Source organism: Syngnathus floridae, chromosome 11 (genome assembly GCF_059516105.1).
Source record: "Syngnathus floridae isolate MCC-2025c chromosome 11, RoL_Sflo_1.0, whole genome shotgun sequence".
NCBI lineage: Eukaryota > Metazoa > Chordata > Actinopteri > Syngnathiformes > Syngnathidae > Syngnathus > Syngnathus floridae.
The window spans coordinates 9,389,504-9,412,292 of NC_142423.1; the positions used below are offsets into that span (position 1 = coordinate 9,389,504).

Sequence of the window (22,789 nt, forward strand, 5' to 3'; positions counted from 1 at the left end):
GGAAATCCATCGGATGGTTTTATTAAATCAGTTTATGGCTATATCCTGTGACAGTCTGCCCTTTTGTCCTTGTCTGGATGCATGTGAAGAAGGATTGTGCTTTTTTTGTTCTTGTGAGGACCCATTGTGTTATGATGTATTTTTGTAAATTTTTAGGGATATTTTTGGATTGTATACCTGTATCCTTGCTAACATTCATACGTATGTTGCATGAGAGAATCGTGATGATCCTTGTGACAGTGTACTGCACAATATCCTTTTTATTTGTGAGTATTTGTCATTGGGAGGACATGACATGTGACGGCCCACATGAAACAATCTTGTTGCTTTATTTCACGTTTGAATGAAAGTCTTGCACCATTATTATTACTACAACTTAACACTTGTTTCATCCTCTGACTTTTTTTTTACAGTCTGTGACAACTCGCCCTGTCATCTTTTCAACACCCCCTTAACCCGAGGGGAAATTGTCCATTAAAAAGTCACTGATGTCTTCTTTGTGACTCCTCTTTGATGGCTCCAAGGCGTCCTGAGGGAGAAAGTCAGATTTTTATCTTTTTATGTGTGGGTTCTACTCAGAGGAGGAAAGACTCCGGGGAGACGTGTCGGTTGCTTTGGAATTATTATGAAGAATAAACCTTGTTGTCATTTTGTGATGTCATTTTGTTTTGAGCACAGGAAAGGAAATTCTCAGTTTCCCCATCTCCACCGTTTCCCTCCTCGCATTCCATCTTCAGACTCTCCGAGGAAACGTATGGCGCCCTCTGGTGTTGAATCTGTTGCGTGAGCGTGGGAGATGCTGCTTCGTCTCGTCTTTCATTGCGTGAGTTCAGTTTCATCTTTGTTTACGATTGCAACAATAGTCGCCACAAACACCAGCTACTATGAAAACGCAACATGCAACACTATGCTTCACAACACTTCGTACCATTTTAAATAGTTCAAGTCTTCAAATATAGTATTACGTTTTTAAGGTCTTTTAAAAAATGGAAAATAATTCATTTACTTATGGGAATGTTTTTCCCTGTGATTTCCTCTGTTATGGTTTGAACCACCCATTTTTCTAACTCACCTGTGCTTCATACAGGATTTGTAAACATATCTCATTGTCCGCGTGTTCTTTTATTAGACTAATCAACACATTTTTCAAAGGCAGCATCATTTGGCTGTGTAACAGAACAGTGTATTCATTTTATTTTTTTATTTTTGTCCTGATTGCATTCTATGTATTGTCTTGTTGTAACAGTCAAAGCAGCACCAGAACCATCTGTATTCCTTTTCACACATCCCTTTTCACACATTCATCCACTTATATTTTCTAATTGGGGTCACGGGTGAACTGTAGCTGGCTCTGAGCTATACGCTAAATTTCTTAAAATACTTTTTTTAAACTTCCACTGAAAAACTTTCCTATTCACCATTGTTGTGCTCACACCCCGTCGGATACAATAGTTTTGATTTGGCAACAACCTCCAGCATCTTGGGGCTTATGAACCATGTTGAAAGAGGAGCTTCATTTTGTCAGTTCAATGCTTTGGTGGCAAGAAAAAAAAATTCAACTATGTTGAAATGAGGTGAGGAGCTCCATTCAAACCGTTTAAAACTCTTGTCTAGTCTAACGGTAGTGTCACCATACCTTAAAGGGAGGTATCAGCTCGAAGCAACAACCATTCACTCACAGTCAGGTCTGTTAAATTTTGAATTATAATGTGCATTTTGGGGGAAAGTTGCTCCCACCCCTTTTTTTTTTTTGAATTTTCACTGTCAAAACTGGTACTGATCATATATTTTTATTTCCTAGAGCCAGTCTCATTGCGTGGTGGTCCTCAAAGTGACCACTAATCCTTTACGGCTTTAGCCAGCAAGCCTCCCTCAAACTGCCTTCTCAGCATCTAGTCGTCGCATGTAAACACTGTCCCATAATACCATAATCCCTTTCCAATCGGCGGCCAATTGTTTCACACCGCCATGACAACAACAGCGGTGGAGCCTCTGTGGGTAGATCCCAAAATCCAGCGGACACTGGCCTCCAGGAGGGTCTCCACGCTCGTTAGCAGGAGGACGTTGACACCAAGGTAAAGTGGAAGCACCAGGACGCCGAGTACGGCCAGCGAGGCCAGCGTCAAGTTCGAATCCCGCCGTCCCTCCCTGCGCAGCGTCTTGAAGGGCACCGTCGTGCATCCCTTCTCCTTGGAGGAACATTTCTGGCCGTCACCCACCATCCTTCGTGTGAGGAAGAGAAGTGAGCACATGACCAGGATCAGGATCAAGTAGAGGAAGGACACGCCCCAACAGGGACTCATCGCTCTGGGTAGGGGGCTCAGCAGGTTGGGCAGACAACGTATCAAAGAGCCACTGTCGGCCAAACAAACCATGGCCCTGGCTTCCTCCGACTTCCATCGACACCGCAGGTTGAGGGCCACCGCCACCCACACCGACAAACAGCACAAGTAGCCAATGGTGTGACACCGCCAGCCGCCATTCACCGCATCATCTTCATCCTCCACTTCCTCCTTCCCTTCCTCTTCTTCCCTTGTCATCCACAGAAATTGGGTGAGAATCTCCACGGCGATAAGGGGTGTGATGAGCATCAGCACAGCGCCGTAGGTGTGGCTCAGGAAGAGCAGGAAGCGCAGGGCGATCACGCCCGGCGGCGGTGTCAGCTCGGCGAACCACCGCTCAAAGAGGCCCAGGAGGCTCAGGTAAACTGCACAAAGACACCATTTGACAATGTTTTCACTCAACTTCCTGTTCAGGTTCAAGTTGAAGATGGCAAAGTCCACCAGGAACAGAAAACTGTGTACTGTAAACAAAACATACATTTCTAAAACACCAAGGACACATTTGTGTGTCTGTGTGTGTGGGAGGTAGCAGTATAGTGCCGCTTTGATTTTCTTCAGACAGTACCAAAAAGTAAATGTTCTTGCTATGCAGGACAGATCTAACTGGCAGTGAAAGGAAATACAATGCATTCTTTAAATGCAGCCCGTGGGCAATTAAAACAACAGGGGGCCTAAAACTGACCCCTGTGGAACATCATTATGACAGAGTGGCAGGGTAGGATATAGAACAACCACATAGTCAAGTCCTGCCTTTCAAAAAATAGCTCTAAACCACTTGAGAGCGCTAACAATGAAATCATTAGTAGCCAGCGCTAAAACTAGCGAGCACCCTTGCCGCTCGCTCACCTGCGAGCAGGAAATCGGTGAAGATGAGGATGCAGCAGCCGCAGAATCCCACAGGACTTCGCGACGTCACCAGCAAGGGCAGGGATAGGAGGCTACACACCACTTTGAAGACGCACAACACAGACGCGTTGTCCAACACGCTGTCCATATCTACGGGGAAATGACACGCGTGCAGCTCAAAACAGGTTTGCCAATTTTGCCTTGAGGTGTAGCAGCTCAGGAATGTCAGCTGCTTAGCAGGCTAGAAATGTAATCATTTTTCCTGCACTTGTTTCTATTCATCCTGTGCTTGGAGATCGATACTTGAACTTTGCACTGTTTACTAAGAGGAAGCATCGAGACATCCTTTAAACGATTTCAAACAAACACCACTGAAATGCTTCCATGTTCAATACTGAAAGACTCACATGAAGCCTACTGATTTTGTTTTGCTCATACACACACACGCAAATGAATCATGAATCATACTAAAATACACTCAGAAAATATACTGTATTTTCCGGACTATAAGTCGCTCCGGAGTATAAATCGCACCAGCCATAAAATGCCCCAAAAAGTGAAAAAAACAAAAACATATATAAATCGCTCCGGAGTACAAGTCGCATTTTGGGGGGCAATTTATTCGACAAAATCCCACACCAAAAAATGTCATGAACGAGCAACAACAGGCTAAACGATAGCAACAACAGGCTAAACGATAGGTGTGCTAACGTGACAAACACAAACAAAGAGCTGATAACAGGCCTGACGTAACATATAGAGTGATTAAAGACAACTATTACATGAATAACATGTTTATAAAACCATCGGTGTCACTCCAATTCATTAAATCCATCGATCGTTCGACAGCAACAGGCTAAACGATAGGTATGCTAACGTGACAAACACAAACGAAGAGCTGAGAATGGGCCTGACGTAACATATAGAGTTATTAAAGAAAACGATTACATGAATAATACGTTTATAAAATCATCGGTGTCACTCCAATTCATTAAATCCATCGATCGTTCTTTGTCGACAATGGGTGCGCGCGGCTGAGGGCGCTTGCACTTCAAAATATTCCACAGGCTCATATAACGATAGATAAACTATATTTCAAATAACTATAATATAAGCAATAATATTATCAAACCATGCGTGCACTTTAAATCCATTAAATCCATTGATCAAATTCCTCGTCCTTTGTCAACATCGCCGCGCGTGCGCCCTGACGTCAGCCTCGTCTTTATTCCACAGATCTAGTATATAACTATATTGTAGCGTTAACAAAGTACAAGGATAGACGTGGGTTTGGTAAACGGCTCTTTATTAAACAACACAAACTTCCAAGCGTGTGGCGGCGTGGACTTCCAGACACGAGAGCTCCATGGCATAGGACCGGGCGTGCGTAATGGCCATGTCCGAGCCCCATGCACCGTTCGCGGACAGTCACTCGGCCGAGCGCCGGCCCCCGAGACCGGGCGTGCGTAAAAGCCATAATAGTTTTTCAAACCTTCTATGTCACTCCAAATCCTTAATTCCTTTTAAACTCTTTGTCCTCCATGTCACTTAGAAATGATCACCGCTAATGATGCCGGTAGTCCTCACGTGGGTACGTTTGTCCTTCATGTAAACAATCGCCGCGCCGCGCCGTGCCGTGCCACTGACGTCACTTGAAATAGTAATCCATTGGTACATCACGGTTCTCCAAACTTTCTTTCTGCTGCTCGATTACTGTTTTCAGCTGCACGTTTTACAACTTGAAGTTTGTAACCTGCAAAATATGAGTTTCTTTTTGGTGCCATTTTTCTTAAGCCCACCCAGTTGATGAGTCACGGCCAACAGTGAAATTTAGAGCGCCCTCATCCAGTTTCGTCTGAAAATATAATTTTTTTCAGATGTAGTTTTTTGTTTTGTTTATTTGGTTGTTTTATCAAAGTCAAAGTCTGCTTTATTGTCGATTTTTTTTTCATATATCAAGACACATAAAGCGATTGAAATTACGTTCCCACTATCCCTCGGCGAGATAGTACACGTATGCATACAAGCAACACAAAAAAACAAGAAGGCACAAACAATGAAGAAATAAGAGTATTGAATAAATGATAAATAAACAAATAATAATAAATAATAATAATAAATATAAGACTAGCAAAAATGAAGCAAGTGTACATATAGCAGACAGTGGACTTGGATATGGTGCTTTAAAGTGTTACTTGCTTTATTTGATGTTTTCTCTATTTTTTTGTTTTGAATATGTTCAAGATAAAGATATAAAAGCATGTGAAGTGATCAACTATACTAAAAATAACATGGGAAGTGGTCAACTATACTTGGAAGTAAGTGATGTCTTAATGATCAAGTAAAAATTTGTGAAAAAAAACATATATAAGTCGCTCCTGAGTATAAGTCACCCCCCCCTCACCCAAACTATGAAAAAAACGCGACTTAGTCCGGAAATTACAGTACTGCAAGTTTGGATGTCTGCAAAAAATAAAAAAACTCAGCATGTGTAAGATTGTTTCAGTAGTGTGCGTGAGAAGTAATCCTGAATTATGCCACTGACAGCCCCATAAGATTTACACACACGCACACACACACACACACACACACACACACACACACACACACACACACACACACACACACACACACACACACACACACACAAGTGACATTCACTTAAATCAGCAGCACAACATTGCATGGACGTCGCATGGACACTCAGTAAAAAAAACTAAATAAAAAAAATATCACCATTGTGAGTTTTCATTACCTGGTCGCCCCACTCCCGGGAGTCTTCAGAGCCGCATGTCATTCCAGAGCTGTTAAATACACTCTCTTCCTTTAACCGCCCCACACCCCGTTTTGCTGTTGCTGATAACCCCCCTCTCCCCTCCCCTCGTGGCCTCCCAGGGCGCCTTGCTTGCTTGCACCTGGAGCAGTGCTGGGTGTGGCATTGTTTGAACAGGCTCGGGGAACCAGTCGGGCAACTAGCTGGACCACGAGACGAGCGTGTCGAGACAAACAAGGTTAGAGGGAAACAGAGAGGGAATTATTGAACTTGTTCGGGCAACTGCATGCTAATACACTGAACCCTCCCTCCCTCAGGCCTTGTTGGACTTTCTTAACGTCTATTTTTTTCCCTAATTGTAATTATTGAAATTTTGCATGCCTTTTCTTTTTACGTTTTCACACTTCTTTTTTGCAGAAAGTACAATTGGTGCCTTGATGTGAGTTTAATTCATTCCTTGACCGTGCTTGTAACTTTTCCTATTCTCATGAATGGAAGTGCCATTAATCCGTTCCAGCCTTGCAAAGAAAATATTTTCGTGACAGATAGATTTGCCCTCTTCTCTCAGCTTCAAAACTGCTTTTCTCCCATAGACAGTTTTCTGGTCTTCAGAAACGAAAATTAAAAGTTAAATCAGAATCAGCTTTATTGGCCAAGTTTGTGCATGCCAAACGTCATCAAATCAAAAATAAAAAGACAATAACAAAGAAAAAAGTAACAACAGGTCAGCTGATGAGGCCTAAATATTGTAAATGATGTTCAAAATTATACACTCCCGATGTTTTATGCAAGCAAAAAAAAAAAAGTTGCCCACTGTAATGATAATGGTGATGACGCTCCTCGCGCGGACCCCTCAGTCAGTCAAGTGTTACGAGCGCCACCTGGTGCTGATGTTCGCACATCAGCGCGCGCGTTCACGTGCAGAATTTCCACCAACACAGAGGCAGCGCGTTCACGTTCCTTCCCATCGTCCTCTCTACCCCAAAATTCCCCCCAAAATGTGGCATAAAATGGGTTAAAAAAAGAAAGAGAAGAAAAAATCGTATTGCTGCCGGGGGTTCGCCTCCTGCAGGACCCAGAAGTGAACAACAGGCGACCCGGAAGGTTTGAAGTCCGCCTGACTGCAAATCGACACGAAAAGAAGACGAGTGGCGATCGTTGCCCAAAGAATCATCGTGCCAGCTGCGCGCTCACTCAAGCAGGTATGTGGCTTTTCCTTAAAAAAAAAAAAAAAAAAAAAAAATCCCGTCGACGTCGCGGAGCTTTCAACTCGCTGGGTTAGCGTCGTTGTTACGCAAGTCGTGCAAAAACTAAGTTGCCACCCCCCCCCCCAAAAAAAAAAAAAACGAGCCACCCTGCGGCGCCCCTGTGATAAATGTGTATTTATCCCACCATTACGTTACATTACGTCGCATCCATTGTATGTGCACAGAAAATGTTGATTCCTGCACATCCTCCATGAAAGACGTCGTGTTTGTGGGAGGAAGTGTCATTAGTGTTGTGTTTTTTTTTTCCCCCTTCAAGCAGCCGGGATATTTAAAGCTGCAAAATGCAAGTCAACAAGGCGAAAGAGTGGTGCTGGCTGGGTGGGGGGGAAACAGCCACCCGACGTGCACGGGGACAATTGCTCGCCTGTGCTTACTCGGAATCGCCCGCTGCTTATAAAAATAAAAGCGAGGAATGGGCTGCCATTTTTGTTTCCCTTTTGTCTCGTTTTGGGCCAAAAGCAGAGCAGAGCAGAGGAGACGGCAGTCTGCAACGAGCCAGCGCACAATAAAACGTTGCGTCTTTTTAAGATGGAGCTTCACATTTTCATGATGATTGTTATTCATATCATCTGAAGATGACAGCCTCCCCCCAAATCGTTTCGCAGTAGTAATAATTGTTTTTACTGTTACTGCATTGATGGTGATTGATGACGATGATGATGGATTATACAACAGGAACCCAAAACCGAGGAGTTTTAGTCGTGCATGCCGTGTTATTTTGAAAAATATAAAATAGATATAAATATAAAATTTACCATTTTTTTTAGCTTAGTTTTTATTTTATTGTTGTTTTTTCTATTTAAATTGTATAGCGTTAAATAACCGTTTTGTGTATTTGCTTCATTTGACTATTTAAAATTTTTATTTTTATTACAAATATTTTTTACTCTACATTTTTCGTTTATATTATGTGATTTTATTTTGTTTTTCTAAGTTTAGTTATCTGAGCAATAGTTCAAAGTTCAGATTTTTAATGAACTTGTTCAGTTCTTAGTGCATACAAAAAATCTGAATTAGTGCTCATTTTTAAGAATTAGGAATTAAAACAAAAACTGAATAAAGCAGTTCAAATAGTGGATGGAAGGATTGCATTTTGGGGGGGGTATTGTCATCTTAATGTGCAAGCTCAAATACTGTACAATCAAGGCATAAGGTGGAGTAAGAAAATGAACTGTCGGACATTTCAACTGAGGCTGTATCCGAATGTGCACACTGTTTCGTATAAAGTAAAGGGGTTATGCCATTTTGTAGGTCTCCGAATGTCAAAAATGCAGGGCACTCAAAACGGCCCACTATACACTTGGAAAAGTAGTGACCATCCATGTCCACCTAAAGGCCATGGCTCAAATGCGAATATGAATAGGTTCCATCTTATCGATTATTTCATCGATTACCCGAGTAATCGCCCCCTCTTGCATCTGGCCTTAGTATCTAGCTTCTGATCAGCATGGGTTAAAGTATTACCCACTGTGCTTCCGTTTTACATCACAGCTGACCCGAATTACGATTACTGGCGCTTGTGTGCCGCAAACAGCAAGCAGGAGAGAAGGCAGTTTTGAAATTTTGTGTCAGATAAAAGACCCTATGCCAGTTCGTTCACAAACGAGACAAGAGTTCTTTGGTAGTGATGTTTACTGGAAGCTGAGCTTTGTTTTTTTTTTTACATGGGGTTACTTGATAGAGTCTCTTTTATCTTCAGGCACTGCTGTATCTGTTTTTTTTTTTGTTTTTTTTTTGTTTTTTTTTAATAAAATCTCCATGTCTTTTATGAACATTTAGGTTTGCTATATTATTATAATTGTGCTACGTGGTATGAGAACCACTGGTTTTTGACTTTACTTACACTAACAATCCAATTAAAAGCAGTAATTAAGATGCCAAGTAAGCAGTTCTTCTATTCTTACTCCGCTACGTAAATGACTGTGTCCTTTCACAACCTCGGAACGCCGCAACCGGAGGGCCCCTCTTCTTCTTGCCTCTACATTATGCTTGGAGACTATTCGATTCCATGGTAGGCTGAGGTCGTCTTTACATGTGGTCCAGATGTGCAGAATCGAATTTTTGCATGCACTAAAAAAAAAAATCTTTTTTTTTCCCATTGGTTTTCGTCTTTTGGAAACATTTCTCATTGCATACTTTGGCACTCTTAAACCATTCCTGTGTGTGTTTGCTTTAGCCGAGGCATAACACTAGGCCGCGTACGCCAGCCAAGAGCAACAAAAAAAACATTGGTCCTGTAACCCCCCCCCCCTTAAATATTTGTCTAATGATGGCAGGCGCAGTACTTCGCTTTCACCTCCAGCAGGCTCATCTAACTTGCACGACACTTGGAAAAAAATGCATTGCTTTTTGTATTACAGTGCTTTGTACTTTTTACAGTGCACTTTTAGATACTGTCGTCTGTGTAGCAAGTTATCATTTGGTATTTGCAAAAGCATCCAGCAAATGTGCTAATCTTGTCGTCATCCACAATTTTGCAGGAAAGACAACAGATTAGGTTTTCATGTAATTGGTTTAAAAAATAAAGGAGGTAGGGAGGGGGATCATAAGTAGCCAATATTAATCCTGTTAAAGTCAGAACCCTGAAGAACGTGCTATACAAAATGGTATGGTCCTGTTGTAAAATCAAAAATGGTATGGTCCTTTGAGCGCAATGAAAAAAGAAATTTAACAAAATCATTATAATTTTGTATTACATGTAATTTTATTTGTGTTATATTTAGTATTTCTTTTTATGATGTATTTCTCCCCCACACAATACTTAAAGGCTACTTTGTAGTTCATGGACTACCATTTCCTTTTTGGTTAGGGGAAACTTGAAAAAGTTGAGTTATTAACAACTGAATTATATACTATTTTTTGTCAGTATTTAACATGATACTTGGTTCACGAATGGTGCAGGACTATACCATTTATTTCATGGCGGGGGAAGATATAAGTTTGACCATGTGGATCTCAGTCATAATTAAGATAACTTTTGCCCAATTTTTTCTTTCTGTCAAATTATTCTAAATGACTGCTTCAAATGAAAATGTAAGATTTTTGTTGCCTTTTCAGGCTTGGGTTCTTCCACTTTCCGTTTGCTTTAAATGAAATTCTGCAACTGTGATCTTTCCACGTGGAATTTGCATTATTGCAATAGTTGTTGACGTGCCTCATGATTGTCCCAATACCGTCAATCCTAAATGCTTACTTTAAATGCGAAATAAAAACATTCTAATAACATTCCAATTTTAAGAAAGAAATTATGTTTAGGGTATTATTTGTTTCACTCACCTTTTGACTGCTGCTGGTCAGTTGTTGGCCATCCTAGCGTGTGATGCCTGTGTTTACGCTGATAACACTTTGACAGTGAAGGCTCCCCCAAACCACAGCGCCTCTCACGTGATTGCATATCTAACAGGCATGGACGCCTCTTCTTGCAAATGACTTCACCTTGTCTGCGCAAGGAGCTAAATAAAGATCCACCTCCTACTTGCCTCTGTTGGACTTTAAAGAAAAAAGTGTCTAAGTAGCCCATCGAAAAATGAAATGAAAATGCCAAATTACGAAAAAAAACACTATAAGAACTAGGCGATCTAAATTTTCTTTTTTTCTCGATGTATTCCAGAATGGCGGAACCTCGCTTTAACAGTCCCTATTTTTGGCCCCCGCCACCAGCCATGGCTGTCACGCAGGTGAGTCTTATTTGAAGTCTGCTCACTTTAAATTTTCCAGAGGAAAATGATGTTTTTGCATACCTCAGTCCTTTGAATTTTCTGATTATTCACGTAGTTACTTGGCAACGTGATCGAGGAATTCAGTAGGGAATCATATATATATATATATATAAATATATATATATATAAACACCAGATCAAATGGAACTATTTTAGGAACAGCAACTCTGACAAACAAAAAGCATCCTAATGAGTCTTCTCTTTTGATGGAATGAAGGAGCAGCTGATGGCGGAGAAGATTCGAGCGTCTCATCCAGCGCCTGTGACGCTGCCCTCCCAGCAGCCCTTGCTGTCTCCAGAAGGCGACCAGCACGTGACGTCCAAAGCCCAGCAGTCGGACGTCGTCCTGCACTCCAGTCCTGCTCGGCCCACCTCCAGCTCACTCACGGGTACGTCGTCACGATTGCATACCGAGCTTTTCACGTTTGTGAAGTTTATCACTTTGGTGATACGTGGCAAGCATGGTTATTATAGTTAACAGAAATGGACGAAATAACTCAAATTAAACATTTCAACATGAAGCATTTTCAGCCATGAAAGGAAATAACGGAAAGCACATCTTATGTTTATAAAACTGAGTAAACCTAGAAAAATGTCCTTCATTGCTACAAATGATGACTCCGATGTTTTCTTCAAGGTCGAATTCTCGGTGACGTCAACTTGAACCTGGACGGCAAAGCGGCCATCAAAGCCAGGGGACTGTGGGAGGACTGGCGTCAGCTCATTGAACACCCTGCTCGGGCAAACCACCTCTCAGGTGACGGCATATCGTCTAATACAAATATTTAGATTTTCCTGATTGTAAAAAAAATATTTGATCTGTGCGGGCAATGATTCCTTTCATATTTTAGCATGAAGAGATATATCGGTCAACTACTCAGGCTTTGAAGATGCTGTTGTGACTTTGCTTACGTGCGAGGCAGTACATTCAGATTCCCCAGTTTCCTCGAATGCATCATTGTTATCGGGTCCTCTCGTCCTTCAGGCGTTTCTCTGGCATCCAGAACAGGAAACCTCAACAACTCTGAGGTCACCTCGCCCGCCACGCCGCCCTCGGGTGCCTCCACACCTCACCTGCTCTCCAGCTTCGCCAACCCCCACGGGATGGACCCCGGGAGAACCAACGGAGGTCTCATGAGCCTACTCGGGGTGTCCAAGCCGCCGAAAGACGGGCGTCGGAAAATCAAAGCAGAGAACGGCTCCTCGCTCTTGGTGGTGCCGTACCCCATCCTGGCGTCCAGCAACGACCAGTCCGCCATCAGCATCACTGCCAAAGAGAAAACGTACAGGTACGCTAATCGGGCCGTGGATTACAGAGGCTCAAGATGTCTACTACCTTCTTCTTCCTGTTCATCTGTCGAGCACAATCCAAAGCATCACGAGTCTCCTTTGTATCCCGACCGCAGGTGTAAAGTGTGCCCGCTCACCTTCTTCTCCAAGTCGGACATGCAGATTCACTCGAAGACGCACACGGAGGCCAAGGCGTACAAGTGCCCTCACTGCACCAAGACGTTCGCCAACGCCCCGTACCTGGCGCAGCACCTGCGCATCCACTTGGGCCTCAAGCCGTACCGGTGCGCCTACTGCGAGAAGTGCTTTCGACAGCTCTCGCACCTGCAGCAGCACACCAGGTGAGATGCTCCAAAAAGACTTCTGTGTGTGAAATACAGCTTCAGTCGTGTTCCATTTTAGTTGTTTATCAATTAATTTTCATTCAGAATCCACACGGGGGATCGTCCGTATAAATGCTTCCAGCCTGGATGTGAGAAGGCCTTCACGCAGCTGTCTAATCTTCAGGTAAATTCAAATTAAATTTTACTTGATTCATTATAAGACAACATAGTATGTTTTGTGATTATTGTTTTATATTTTATTATGGCAAAACTAAAATATTGTGGTTTATTTTTATTACAATAAAACGTTTTTTTTTAATAAATTTTATTTATAGATAAAAGAAAATATTTTCTTTTTTTCATTATTTCAGTATTTTATCATTCTAAAAACAATAGTAATGCGCAATATACGTAATATACATGTCTAAGTTTGTCATTCATTTTGTATTTTATTATTGTCATTTATTTTGTATTTTATTCATAAGAGCAATTATTGTAATGTAATTTACATTATTTATTTGCGTTATTTTTTTATTATCATTTCTGTTTTTTACATTTTAGTTTACCTTTTAGAGCAAATGAAATACCAGATTTTTGTTGTTTGCAGTCTCACCAGAGGCACCACAACAAAGACAAGGCGTTCAAGTGTTCCAACTGCTTCCGGGCTTACTCGGACGCGGCGTCGCTGCAGATGCACCTTTCCGCCCACGCCATCAAGACGGCTCGGGCCTACTGCTGCAGCACGTGCGACAGAGCGTACACGTCGGTGAGTGAATGCTCACCGCTAGCTTAATTTTCTTAGAATTATTTTAATCATGGGGGGCCAACTGCCGCATACCACAAGCCCCAGAAATTTCCTTGGACTTTTTTCGACATTTCTTTTCTCTAAAACGCTCACCATCCATCTGCACACCTTGCATTGCAGGAGACCTACCTCATGAAGCACATGTGCAAGCACGCAGCGGCGCAACACGGGGGGCCTCGGAGGAACGACGCCCCCCACCACCACCCCCGGACGGATGCCTCAGACCTGAGCGCGGCCGCCATTTTGTCCCGACATCACCTCGCTCTCTCCGTTTAGTATACGACGACAACCATATGGACTCGGGTACGACCAAAAACAAGAAACAAAGTGCCAGAGTGTACTAATATCCTATGAGGAGGTACAGTAATACTTTCCTCTGTATTAATTATAAATATATATATACGCATCTGGATTATGTCTAATGAGCACTTTGAGGCCTGAAAAGGACAGACTTATAACATTTATTGTGATGTCACAGATTGTTCTTTTTTTATACGCTCCCTAACTTTTTTAATGCTCGTTAAGGTATCTTCTATAAATAGTATGCGTTCCACGTTGATGTAAATATTATGTGCCGAGTTTTTTTGTATCATTGGTATTTATTCTTTTTGGCCACATTCCCTCCTGAGATCACCTATGTTTTGATAAGAAAAAAAGAAAAAAAACGGGTTCAAGTCAGAGGCCGGCATATTAGGTCCACCCGCACAATTTAATACGAATAAGAGTTATCTTATATCACAAAATCTGCCTTTGCAAAGACAATAGTGTTAAGTTTAACAATCTGTTTATTATTGTGGTAGCCTCGTGTGTCCTAACACAAAAACAACATAGGATTGACTGTCAAACTCTTTTTAAAGAATAAAACAATAATCCGAATTTCAGAGTGGCCAGTGATTTATTTATTATTTTTCCCAAATCACATCAGCTGTCAGGCAGTTTTAGTTCATTTGTAATTCAAATAAAGTAAAATTTTGACATTAAATTATTCATTTCTTTTAATTAAATAATTGATTTAAAAACTGACATTAAGCCAATATTAAGTAATTTTTTTTTAATGATCTTTAAAAAAAATTTAAAAAGCTGAAACGGTTAGATTTGCCGTATTCTCCTTTTTACGCGTGCATGACAATTTCGACATTGCCTGTACATTCGTGCATGTGCGCGTGTTTGTGTTTTGTCTTGGGTGGGCTTACACTTCCTGCACATTGGCCATCCAAAGTGGGTTCCCGCCTCCGAGGACTTTGAACATCCTGCCTAAATTCGCCTCCCCGTAGACTCATGCCAGGCTGTCGTGTACAACTTCATTTCCCCTCAGTATAAAGTGCATTCATACATTTTTTTAAAAGAGGCAGCGAAGAGGAGGGGCACAAATTGAGCTGATCCAGGGGAATTTGATTTTCCTCCAAACCACAGTTATAAGGGGGAGGGCCACAAGAAGAAGGAGGGGAGGCGAGGGTAAAGCTTAGAGGAAATGGGTGTCGAGTACTCCTCCTATGCTGCTACACATTCCGACTCTGCACGAAAAGAGCACAAAAGGAGGATAACATCAACTCTTGGGACAAAACTCCAAAGCATCCAGGAAAACTGGTAAGAATACGTCGTGTCTTTTTATTCATCCAGGAAATTAATTTGTTCATATCCAAAAGGACTTGCAGTATCTTGCTTGAACTTAATGCACTGAACATACGAACAGTTAAATGTGAGCAAACGTAAGCCATTACCAATGATGATGTCATCAGAGAGGACCGCTGGGAACAATTTTGCCCCAGACTGTCTCAGTCCATTCATTGAAATAGAAAAAAAAACAAAAAATAACGTAGGAGATAGTAGCACCATGAATGCCTTTGGTGTTCTCATCAAAATCATCATGAAAATGTTGCATAATAATGAAACTCTGCAATCTCATTAATAGTGGCAAAACATTTGCGCCCATACAAGTACAATGATAAATATTCTTCTTAAAATTGCTCTCCATCCTGTCATTATGTCATATTGGTGTTTTTTTGTTCTGTTTTTACCTAAACTTAGTTCTTTTAATTATTTCTTTTTCTCTCTTTTCAATGCATACGTCAATCATTCTTGCCATTTGCAGCCTGGCCCAGTTCCTATCATCAAATGAAGAGTGGGGCTCCTCTATTCAGCATTTCAGATTGAAAATATATTGGTTAAACAGTCAAATTGTTAAGTGAATCATACTACTTGCTGAAGGTCCACCATGTGCTCATACAACGTCAATATTAGCAAAAATATCCACCCTGTCAGTAAGCTCATATTTGTGTCTAATTACAGATATTACTATATATATTATATATTTTAAGTGTTGGACCTTGACCAAGTATACGTTTCTCACATTGTAACCTACTTTATTCAATAAATATGAAGTTCAACGGAAAATCTGTAATCTAATACCCAAATCTTTGGTCGTGCTCTAAAGCGAAACAGAGCGAAACAGAAATTGTCTCAATTCCAGTTCCTGTTTGGAATAAAGGGACTTTTTGAATGGTTACTTTGGGGTTCATAATGGGGTGGTGGGGAGGCAAATAAGACAATCTTGCTGCTTATGCTCAAGTGAAAAAAAAGTTATGAGTATGTGGGTTGTGATGTCATGGAGACAAAAATGCAAAATGAGAGAAAAGGGGAAAGTGTGTTTGTGATCTTGCTAATAGATAAAAGATGTTCAGGGGAGGGAGTCATGAAATGAGGCTCTTTTCGGGAGTCTGCCCCTCATCTTGGAGACATTTTATGAGCAAGCTGGACTCTGATTCATAACCGGGCCCACTTGCAACACTTCCTCAAGGCACTGCCCAATAATATATTTTCTTGTTTTTATTATAGCGGCCTCAGCCATGGTGTTCCTCCTCATATCCTTGACCGTACTGCATCTTGTCACCCTGTCTATGCTCCTTGTGGCTACCCTGGAGAAGGTGAGTGGCACTTTTTGTCCAGGAGATGACGTTGTTCCACCTGCTACAACTAACCTTGATATGTAATGTATCAAGCTCTAAGTCCCATTATTATTATGTATTATGTTCTATGCAGATGGCTCTCAACCGTACAGCTGACTTAAATCCAGAAATTCCATGCAGCCTCTTTTAGACAGGAAATAATTAAAATCTGAAAGGCAAAAACTTCCTTCAGTTAAATGACATCACAATTGAGGTCATTGTCTTTACTCTGTGAGCTGTGTTGAAATGTGCTCTATAAATAGACTTTGCTTACTTTGAGTGTGTTTGTGTGTGTGTGTAGTCCTGGTGGGTCTGGGACAATTCAGAAATCAGCGACCTGTGGTACAACTGTTTCCATGACAATGCCACAGATACGTGGCTGTGTGCCGCTACCAATGAGAGCGGTAAATGATCATTTGCATTTCTGCACGATTCCATAATATCGTCTGATGTTTAAAAACTGTTGGGTCTTCGCTCGTTCCAGACTGGTTGCAGTCGGTGCAGGCCCTCATGGTGCTGTCCGTGGTCTTCTCGTCCATCTCTCTGCTGGTGTTTGCAGCTCAGCTCTTCACCATGTCCAAAGGAGGGCTCTTCTACTTGACAGGACTCTGTCAAGCCTTTGCAGGTATGATATTATTTGTAGAAGTTGTACACTGTATCATTTTTTACTGAATATTCATTTTCTTGATACAAAATTTAAATAGACAGGATTTTTTTTAAAAGTCCTAATTCTACAAAGAATTTTCTAAACTGAAATTGAATATAGACAGTTTTTGCTAGTGCTGATCAATATATTATTATTTTCTATTCTTTATGTTAATTTTCATTGCTTTATCTGTAACTTTTGCAGGCTTCACCGACTTTGCAGCTTGCCTCATCTTCACCTTTCACAGGAAGGAGATCCTTAATGACTCCAGCGATTTGGGCAAAGGTCATTTCGGTTATTGCTTCATCCTGGCGTGGCTTTGTGTCCCCCTCTTGTTGATCAGTGGCGTTCTGTATGGACACTTGCGAAAGAAAGAATGAAGGGGAAGAAAAAAAAAGCTTTTTTGCTTATCCCAGTTTTTTTTTCATTTCTAGTGTTGCTCTAATTTTGTTTTGTATCTCAGCCTAGAGGGCAAGGTGTGTGAAAAGTCAGAATTGAATGATTTTTTTTTTTTAAATACACTCATTAAAATTACAACTTTACCCTTGTTTATTTATTTCTCCAAATAAAACGTTCGAACGGCTTTACAGCCTTTACTAGTAATCTTACAATTTATCTTTTTCAGTAAGGGCCCTTAAGGATTGGAGAATCACTCAATCTGTCAACGGTTTATTTTTATTTCCAAGATGCTCATGCTTCTTTGCGACTCGCCAGACTTCTAGCGACGTCACAGTATTGCCATGTATAAGATTAATCAAATAATAAAGTAAGATTTGGGTGGATTTTCTGGCGTCAGATGAATAGACAGAGCTGTTTGAATGCAGTGCTTAGGGGTGTGTCTGCCTGTGGTAACTCACCTTTTAACCGGTTGCGAAAGGCATTCTGTCAACAATGTTTTCTCTGGCGTAGCAGTAGGAATTCAGAAATGTACAGGAAAGGAAATGCACAAGAAATGGGCTCTACAAAAACACAAGTGTGTACAGACTTGGTTGCTTGGTAAAGCTGCCAATCTGGCTGAACCAGTCCAAAACAAATCACATGTCTTAAAGAAAGGCTGTGTGACAATATTTGCCTTTCAGACAAACGCATCATGCAGATGATGGAAAAAGTGGACGCACCAAAGAGTTAAGGCGTGAAAGTGAGGCGACGTTGTAATTGAGCGCGAACGGCGACGAAGTCTGTCAGCGCTAGTGCGGGACAGAATTTGCGGAATCCGATTACAATGTCGCCCACAAGGAGTGGAAGGCTGACTGAGATGACAGGCAAGGGTGGGAACGAGTCAAGCGAGAAGCGCAGTCGCACAAGCTCCATTGGAGGTAAGATTGACAACACCACCACAACGGAAAACATGCGCCGACCGCATGAATCTCCTCTATGACTTTGTGTTTAGGGTCAAGATGAAGCTCCAGACCAACATAACTCAAGGGACTTCCTCTCTGTAATCGTCATTGGATGTCTTTGCCGTCAAGCATTTGGTCCTCCGGATCTCATTGGACTGATGGCTGACGTGAGACGAGGTCAGTAGTTGAGAGACTTAACATATCCTCGTAGAGGTCGCAGCCATGCCGGGCTCCCAGGAAGCCAGTCTGGATGAGAATGCGGTGTTCCTGCCGGTAACCCCGTCTTCCCCGGAGTTCCTCTACTCGGAACTTGAGCGCCATTCTATGGAGAAGCTCCTGGGTGAAGGTCCCAAAGCCTTTTACAACGCCATCGGCGCAGAGTTCTTTGGCTCCTTCCTCTCTCCCGATGAGGTGGGCGAGATAACCAGCTCAGTTCAGGACTTTCATTTTACTCCCCTGCAAAAAGAAGAGACTGGAGGGAAAGTCAATCCGGATGCAGCTGACCTCACCTCGTCCTACTTCCCGTCCCACTCGGATGTGCCCGCTCCGCGTTTGGAGCTGGGTTGGCCCGAGGTGCCTTGGGTGCGCATGGAAAACGTCACGGTGTACACGAATCCCCCCGCTGAGGGAGAACCTGCCATCAGAGAGGTCATCCGACGGCATCTGCAGAAAGCCAGCCAAGTATGCGTCTTTGAATTCTTATCATTCAGCGTGGGTAGAGCTAATTTGCAAAAACGATGTCTCTTTAGGTACTTGGCATCGTGACTGACCGGCTGACAGACAGCACTATCATTAGGGATTTACACGACGCAGCCTCCAGGGGTGTCCCGGTTTACATCATCCTCAACCAAAGGACCGTTGAAGAGAAGTACACACTCCACAGGCTGGGACATCCGGTGAGTCGGGCTTGAAAGATTGCAGAAGCACAGAAGGTGGACACACTCAAACAGATTCTCCTATATGCTCCAAGTGAGAAAAGATTTCAAACTTGATATACTGCATTGTGAACTTGACTTACGATACGGTGTCGCATGCCTCGGTAATCACGGTAACGCCAGCAACAGTTCAACTGGTTATACAGCATTCAGGACAGTCTTCTTGTTACTATTGCAGAATCAACAGAAGATGCGCTTCAAGCGAGGGCAACAAAACATAATGATTGGAAACAAATAGGTTGGATTGCATGTAATGACAATTAGGACATTCAACGATTATGACTTCAAGACTTAGATGTATGTCTATGTCAAATGTATGGTATCAAACACTAGGAAATGAATTGAAATACCTGTTGCATATCTTGAGTGCAATTCAGGCTGGGCCACTTTAGGTCTTTTTCTTGGGCGTCTAATATTCCAAGAATTTAATGTCTACGGGGCTTGATTGTCCCTGGGACCCATAATTCCTGGTAAGGACAATTCCAGGAATCCTGGGTTACATATCTATCATACATATCCATCTAATATTATGTTTCAATTTAATTGCAGAACATTCGTGTTCGTGTTCTTGGAGGTAAAAGCTTCTGCTCGAAAAGTGGAAAGATGATTGTTGGCGAGTTGAAAGAGAAATTTATTTTGGTGGATTTGGAGACTGTTATTCATGGTAGCTACAGGTAAACATTCATATGAAAAAGGTATTTTTATGACAGCAGATGATGTTATATCAGGTTGTCTTCATTCTCGACAGCCTCACGTGGACGGATGCTCACTTACATCGACATCTCGTCACCGTTGTCACCGGCTCGGCTGTGGACGTCTTCGATAAAGAGTTCCGGATCCTGTTTGCTGCTTCCTCCCCGGTTCCCAACCTTTGGGAATACGCCGTTCCCCACATGGAAATGACAAAGCAGCAAAAAGACTTCAAAGATCCGAGTCCTCCCAGACACTTGCACGTGAAGGAAGAGATCCTCAACCCTCCTTCTCCACCGATGAACGTCCATCTGGACTGGGAGGCCATGGGTGTCATTCAAAGAGGAACCTTGACGGATAATCCTTTAGAGGAAGTTGTGGCAAAGGAAACAGCCTTGCAGAATGATATGATGTTTGATAAAAACACAGCCATTTTGGATACTTTTACTGTGAATGGAGACAAGCCTACGACATCGAGAAGGTACGTACCCAGTAGATGAGGTGTTGTTTTGCGTCCTAACTTCAAAACATACAGTGCAAAAAGTCTTGGGTAATCATTAACCTTATTGTTCTTAACATGAATTTGTCACCATAGTCATTTTAAGTAAATTGTAGATTTGCGGGATTATTGTATAAATTCTAGCTAAATTGACGGCTCAGCTTCGGAAAACTAGTGATTGGTTTTGACTTAGGACTGTGATTTTCAGTCGACAGCAAGTGGCAAAATGCATGTGGATAGTCACTAAATCATTGTTGCTAATTATTGTAAAACATTGTAAACACTATCAACATACTAGATGAATATTGTGAATTGATTATCAAGGTAATTTGTTTATGTCAGAGGTGTATATATTAATTATTATTGATTGACAATTCTGATATGTGAATTTGTGCCACCAACCTTGACTGATTTTTTTTTTTGTGTACCTCATAGGGTATGGGAAAGCTTTCCAATGACAAACAATTTGCCGGACAACGTAAAACTTTCCAAGTGAGTTTTATAAGGGAGATATATGAAACATTTTTGGTGAAATATAAAAATGTGCTTCTCTACCCGTATTTAAAAGACATCAGAAATGTTATTAATTTAATTTAATGAAGTAGATACAATAAAATAATGTTCCTCTCTTCATTTCCAGTTGGGCAGAACATCACACAGAAGAGGTAGTATCCCGGCAGTTCTCCAAAGACCTGAGAAACAGCGCGGATGATAGATCGTTGTCAGCGTGGCGAGACAACAAGGACAGCGACTTGAAGCAAAATGAATTTTTATTTTCTTCAACGAGGGAAAACTGGGACGAAAGGCCAAATTCCCGCGTGAGAGAGGAGAGCGACTTGGATGACATCAGCTCCAACATAGAAAATGTAGCCGCCTCAAGAGTAAGCCGCTTCTTCAAGTTTTTAATTTCATATTTGAGGATTTATTTGAATGTGTCTGCTTGTAGAAGCCCTTAATCTTGAGGGTGCCGCAATCGGAGAGCTTCAACTCGATGAGTGACCTCATGAAGAGATTCAAACCTCAGAAGAAGTCGGAACTCTTCAGAAGAGGCTCCATGAACAACATGCCCGAGACGACCCTCTCCATGATGGACCTCCGATCGGATGCACCCGGCGCCGACCCAATTCCCGATGAGAGAAGATTCTCTGTCCCGAGGCTTAATTTCAACGTAAGCCCTTGCTGCTGCATTTTGCTGCATCGCTAATCACATGACCTCACGTGACGTGATTAAAAGCCTTGTTTTTAATGCACAGGCTTATGAGCCGGACCAAATGACACCGGGCTTAATCCTGATGAAGAGAAGGAACGACGTGGTCAAGTCAGCCCTGCAAAGACTTCCACAGGCCTCCAAGCTCAGACCTCGCAGCTTCGCCCTAGATTTGAACTGGAAGCCTCTAAGGGAAAGAAAAGGGGAAGAGGAATGAGCTGCCGCATAGTATAAGCAAGCTCCATCTGTCTTAAAAGAAACTACAAAACCTCGCTTACCTCTGTAGTATTAAACACTCGAACAAGAAAAAAGACTGACTCAAGACTTGGATCGAGTTTATTTTTGTGGACGAGGAGTCCACTCCGACTTGTGAGGTTTTTGCTCTTGGAATCTCATCTGCGACCTTCATGTTGGAGATTTCATTTTCCCTGGTAGTCTGGCCTTCTCCAAAAACATACACGTTGGATCCACAGGTGAAAATGTGAGCATGTTCATGCTGGATCGATATACGCCGGTGGGGCTGAGAAAGTAATTTATATTCATATAGTTTGGAATAGAATAGTAAAATGCGGAGGGGGTTAAGTGGGGCTACACCAAACGCTGGTGTAACGCCATCCATAGATAGGCTCTAACTCATCTGTGAGTGATTTATTTTTCTTGTATTAACCATAAAATGTAAAATGTTGTCAGTCTGTTTTTAATTATATGTGACTATTTTAACTATGTGAAGTTTGAGAGTGCTCTCTGTATAAATTGCTATCTAAATAAAATGTCTTTGACTTACTATAGAAAATAGGGAAGTTGGCAGGGTTCATTTCGGTGCAATAGAAAAGGGATACTTCTTCTTCTTCCACATAAGACGGCTGGAGATAAGATTTGAAGCCAGAAGCTCAGAACTGTGAGGTTGAAATGTTAACCACTCCTCCACTGTGTTTCATACAATAAAAAAACAAAACAAAATGCTTCCCACAAACGACCGGGAGTGACTGACGATTTTGAGTTGACAATCCTGTCTGTCTTGAGGTTGTGACCTTTAAGAGTAGCCACAATTATCCTTATTTAAAAAAAATAAAATAAAGACCATATATGTGTCTTTGTATTTTCCTTGTTTGTTGAAATGTTGTCTTATCCCCTTTTTCCATCAGTTCAGTTCATTTTTAG

General features: G+C 41.8%; 4 protein-coding genes and 1 long non-coding RNA gene across 13 annotated transcripts; 3 read left to right on the plus strand and 2 right to left on the minus strand.

Moving 5' to 3' along the window:
- Positions 1 to 1,167: 1,167 nt before the first annotated feature.
- LOC148390940 (uncharacterized) lies at positions 1,168 to 10,678 on the minus strand. 4 transcript variants are annotated; one of them, XM_088390934.1, is made up of 3 exons: positions 10,506 to 10,678; positions 3,189 to 3,338; positions 1,168 to 2,707 (listed from the first exon to the last, which is right to left on the minus strand). In XM_088390934.1, exons 1-3 carry the CDS (start codon positions 10,621 to 10,623, stop codon positions 1,959 to 1,961), a joined length of 1,017 nt encoding a protein of 338 aa, XP_088247060.1. In that variant the 5' UTR covers positions 10,624 to 10,678; the 3' UTR covers positions 1,168 to 1,958. The 4 variants fall into 4 exon arrangements, with proteins under 4 accessions (XP_088247060.1, XP_088247062.1, XP_088247061.1 ...); XM_088390936.1 differs by lacking the exon at positions 10,506 to 10,678 and adding an exon at positions 5,944 to 6,074; XM_088390935.1 differs by lacking the exon at positions 10,506 to 10,678 and adding an exon at positions 4,321 to 4,461.
- Positions 6,864 to 14,247, plus strand: znf362a (zinc finger protein 362a). Of its 2 annotated transcripts, none has more exons than XM_088390933.1 (9): positions 6,864 to 7,163; positions 10,840 to 10,906; positions 11,166 to 11,337; positions 11,586 to 11,705; positions 11,934 to 12,237; positions 12,355 to 12,579; positions 12,667 to 12,745; positions 13,169 to 13,327; positions 13,487 to 14,247. In XM_088390933.1, the coding sequence occupies exons 2-9, from the start codon at positions 10,841 to 10,843 to the stop codon at positions 13,640 to 13,642; spliced, it is 1,281 nt and encodes a 426-aa protein (XP_088247059.1). In that variant the 5' UTR covers positions 6,864 to 7,163; position 10,840; the 3' UTR covers positions 13,643 to 14,247. The 2 variants fall into 2 exon arrangements, with proteins under 2 accessions (XP_088247059.1, XP_088247057.1); XM_088390931.1 differs by lacking the exon at positions 6,864 to 7,163 and adding an exon at positions 10,067 to 10,262.
- Positions 14,248 to 14,631: 384 nt separating this feature from the next.
- emp3a (epithelial membrane protein 3a (MAM blood group)) lies at positions 14,632 to 17,739 on the plus strand. 2 transcript variants are annotated; one of them, XM_088390939.1, is made up of 5 exons: positions 14,639 to 14,953; positions 16,202 to 16,290; positions 16,613 to 16,715; positions 16,796 to 16,936; positions 17,162 to 17,739. In XM_088390939.1, exons 2-5 carry the CDS (start codon positions 16,213 to 16,215, stop codon positions 17,335 to 17,337), a joined length of 498 nt encoding a protein of 165 aa, XP_088247065.1. In that variant the 5' UTR covers positions 14,639 to 14,953; positions 16,202 to 16,212; the 3' UTR covers positions 17,338 to 17,739. The 2 variants fall into 2 exon arrangements, with proteins under 2 accessions (XP_088247066.1, XP_088247065.1); XM_088390940.1 differs by lacking the exon at positions 16,613 to 16,715 and having other exon boundaries at positions 14,632 to 14,953.
- Positions 14,955 to 19,684, minus strand: LOC148390943 (uncharacterized). 2 transcript variants are annotated; one of them, XR_015861507.1, is made up of 4 exons: positions 19,583 to 19,684; positions 19,068 to 19,401; positions 17,196 to 18,960; positions 14,955 to 16,928 (listed from the first exon to the last, which is right to left on the minus strand). It is a non-coding gene; the product is annotated as an uncharacterized LOC148390943 (long non-coding RNA). The 2 variants fall into 2 exon arrangements; XR_015861506.1 differs by having other exon boundaries at positions 14,955 to 18,960.
- On the plus strand, positions 17,864 to 22,719 carry sack1e (scaffolding CK1 anchoring protein E). 3 transcript variants are annotated; one of them, XM_088390927.1, is made up of 9 exons: positions 17,864 to 18,273; positions 18,348 to 18,978; positions 19,047 to 19,193; positions 19,782 to 19,906; positions 19,981 to 20,403; positions 20,857 to 20,913; positions 21,062 to 21,287; positions 21,368 to 21,589; positions 21,675 to 22,719. In XM_088390927.1, exons 2-9 carry the CDS (start codon positions 18,520 to 18,522, stop codon positions 21,843 to 21,845), a joined length of 1,830 nt encoding a protein of 609 aa, XP_088247053.1. In that variant the 5' UTR covers positions 17,864 to 18,273; positions 18,348 to 18,519; the 3' UTR covers positions 21,846 to 22,719. The 3 variants fall into 3 exon arrangements, with proteins under 3 accessions (XP_088247053.1, XP_088247051.1, XP_088247052.1); XM_088390925.1 differs by having other exon boundaries at positions 17,872 to 18,273; positions 21,062 to 21,302; XM_088390926.1 differs by having other exon boundaries at positions 17,872 to 18,978; positions 21,062 to 21,302.
- The last annotated feature ends 70 nt before the right edge of the window (positions 22,720 to 22,789 follow it).

Excerpts from the sequence above, each read along its gene's own strand:
- emp3a (XM_088390940.1), top strand. The coding sequence starts at position 14,838 with ATGGGTGTCGAGTACTCCTCCTATGCTGCTACACATTCCGACTCTGCA. Across the intron at positions 16,291-16,795 it reads TTGTGGCTACCCTGGAGAAG|ACTGGTTGCAGTCGGTGCAG; the intron begins GTGAGTGGCACT and ends CGCTCGTTCCAG. Across the intron at positions 16,937-17,161 it reads ACTCTGTCAAGCCTTTGCAG|GCTTCACCGACTTTGCAGCT; the intron begins GTATGATATTAT and ends TAACTTTTGCAG.
- sack1e (XM_088390926.1), top strand. The coding sequence starts at position 18,520 with ATGCCGGGCTCCCAGGAAGCCAGTCTGGATGAGAATGCGGTGTTCCTG. Across the intron at positions 20,404-20,856 it reads AAGCCTACGACATCGAGAAG|GGTATGGGAAAGCTTTCCAA; the intron begins GTACGTACCCAG and ends TGTACCTCATAG. Across the intron at positions 21,590-21,674 it reads TCCCGAGGCTTAATTTCAAC|GCTTATGAGCCGGACCAAAT; the intron begins GTAAGCCCTTGC and ends TTTAATGCACAG.
- znf362a (XM_088390931.1), top strand. Across the intron at positions 12,580-12,666 it reads CACCTGCAGCAGCACACCAG|AATCCACACGGGGGATCGTC; the intron begins GTGAGATGCTCC and ends ATTTTCATTCAG. Across the intron at positions 13,328-13,486 it reads GCGACAGAGCGTACACGTCG|GAGACCTACCTCATGAAGCA; the intron begins GTGAGTGAATGC and ends CTTGCATTGCAG.
- LOC148390940 (XM_088390934.1), bottom strand. The coding sequence starts at position 10,623 with ATGCAATCACGTGAGAGGCGCTGTGGTTTGGGGGAGCCTTCACTGTCA. Across the intron at positions 3,339-10,505 it reads TGACCAGCAGCAGTCAAAAG|ATATGGACAGCGTGTTGGAC; the intron begins GTGAGTGAAACA and ends ATTTCCCCGTAG. Across the intron at positions 2,708-3,188 it reads CACCGATTTCCTGCTCGCAG|TTTACCTGAGCCTCCTGGGC; the intron begins GTGAGCGAGCGG and ends GTCTTTGTGCAG.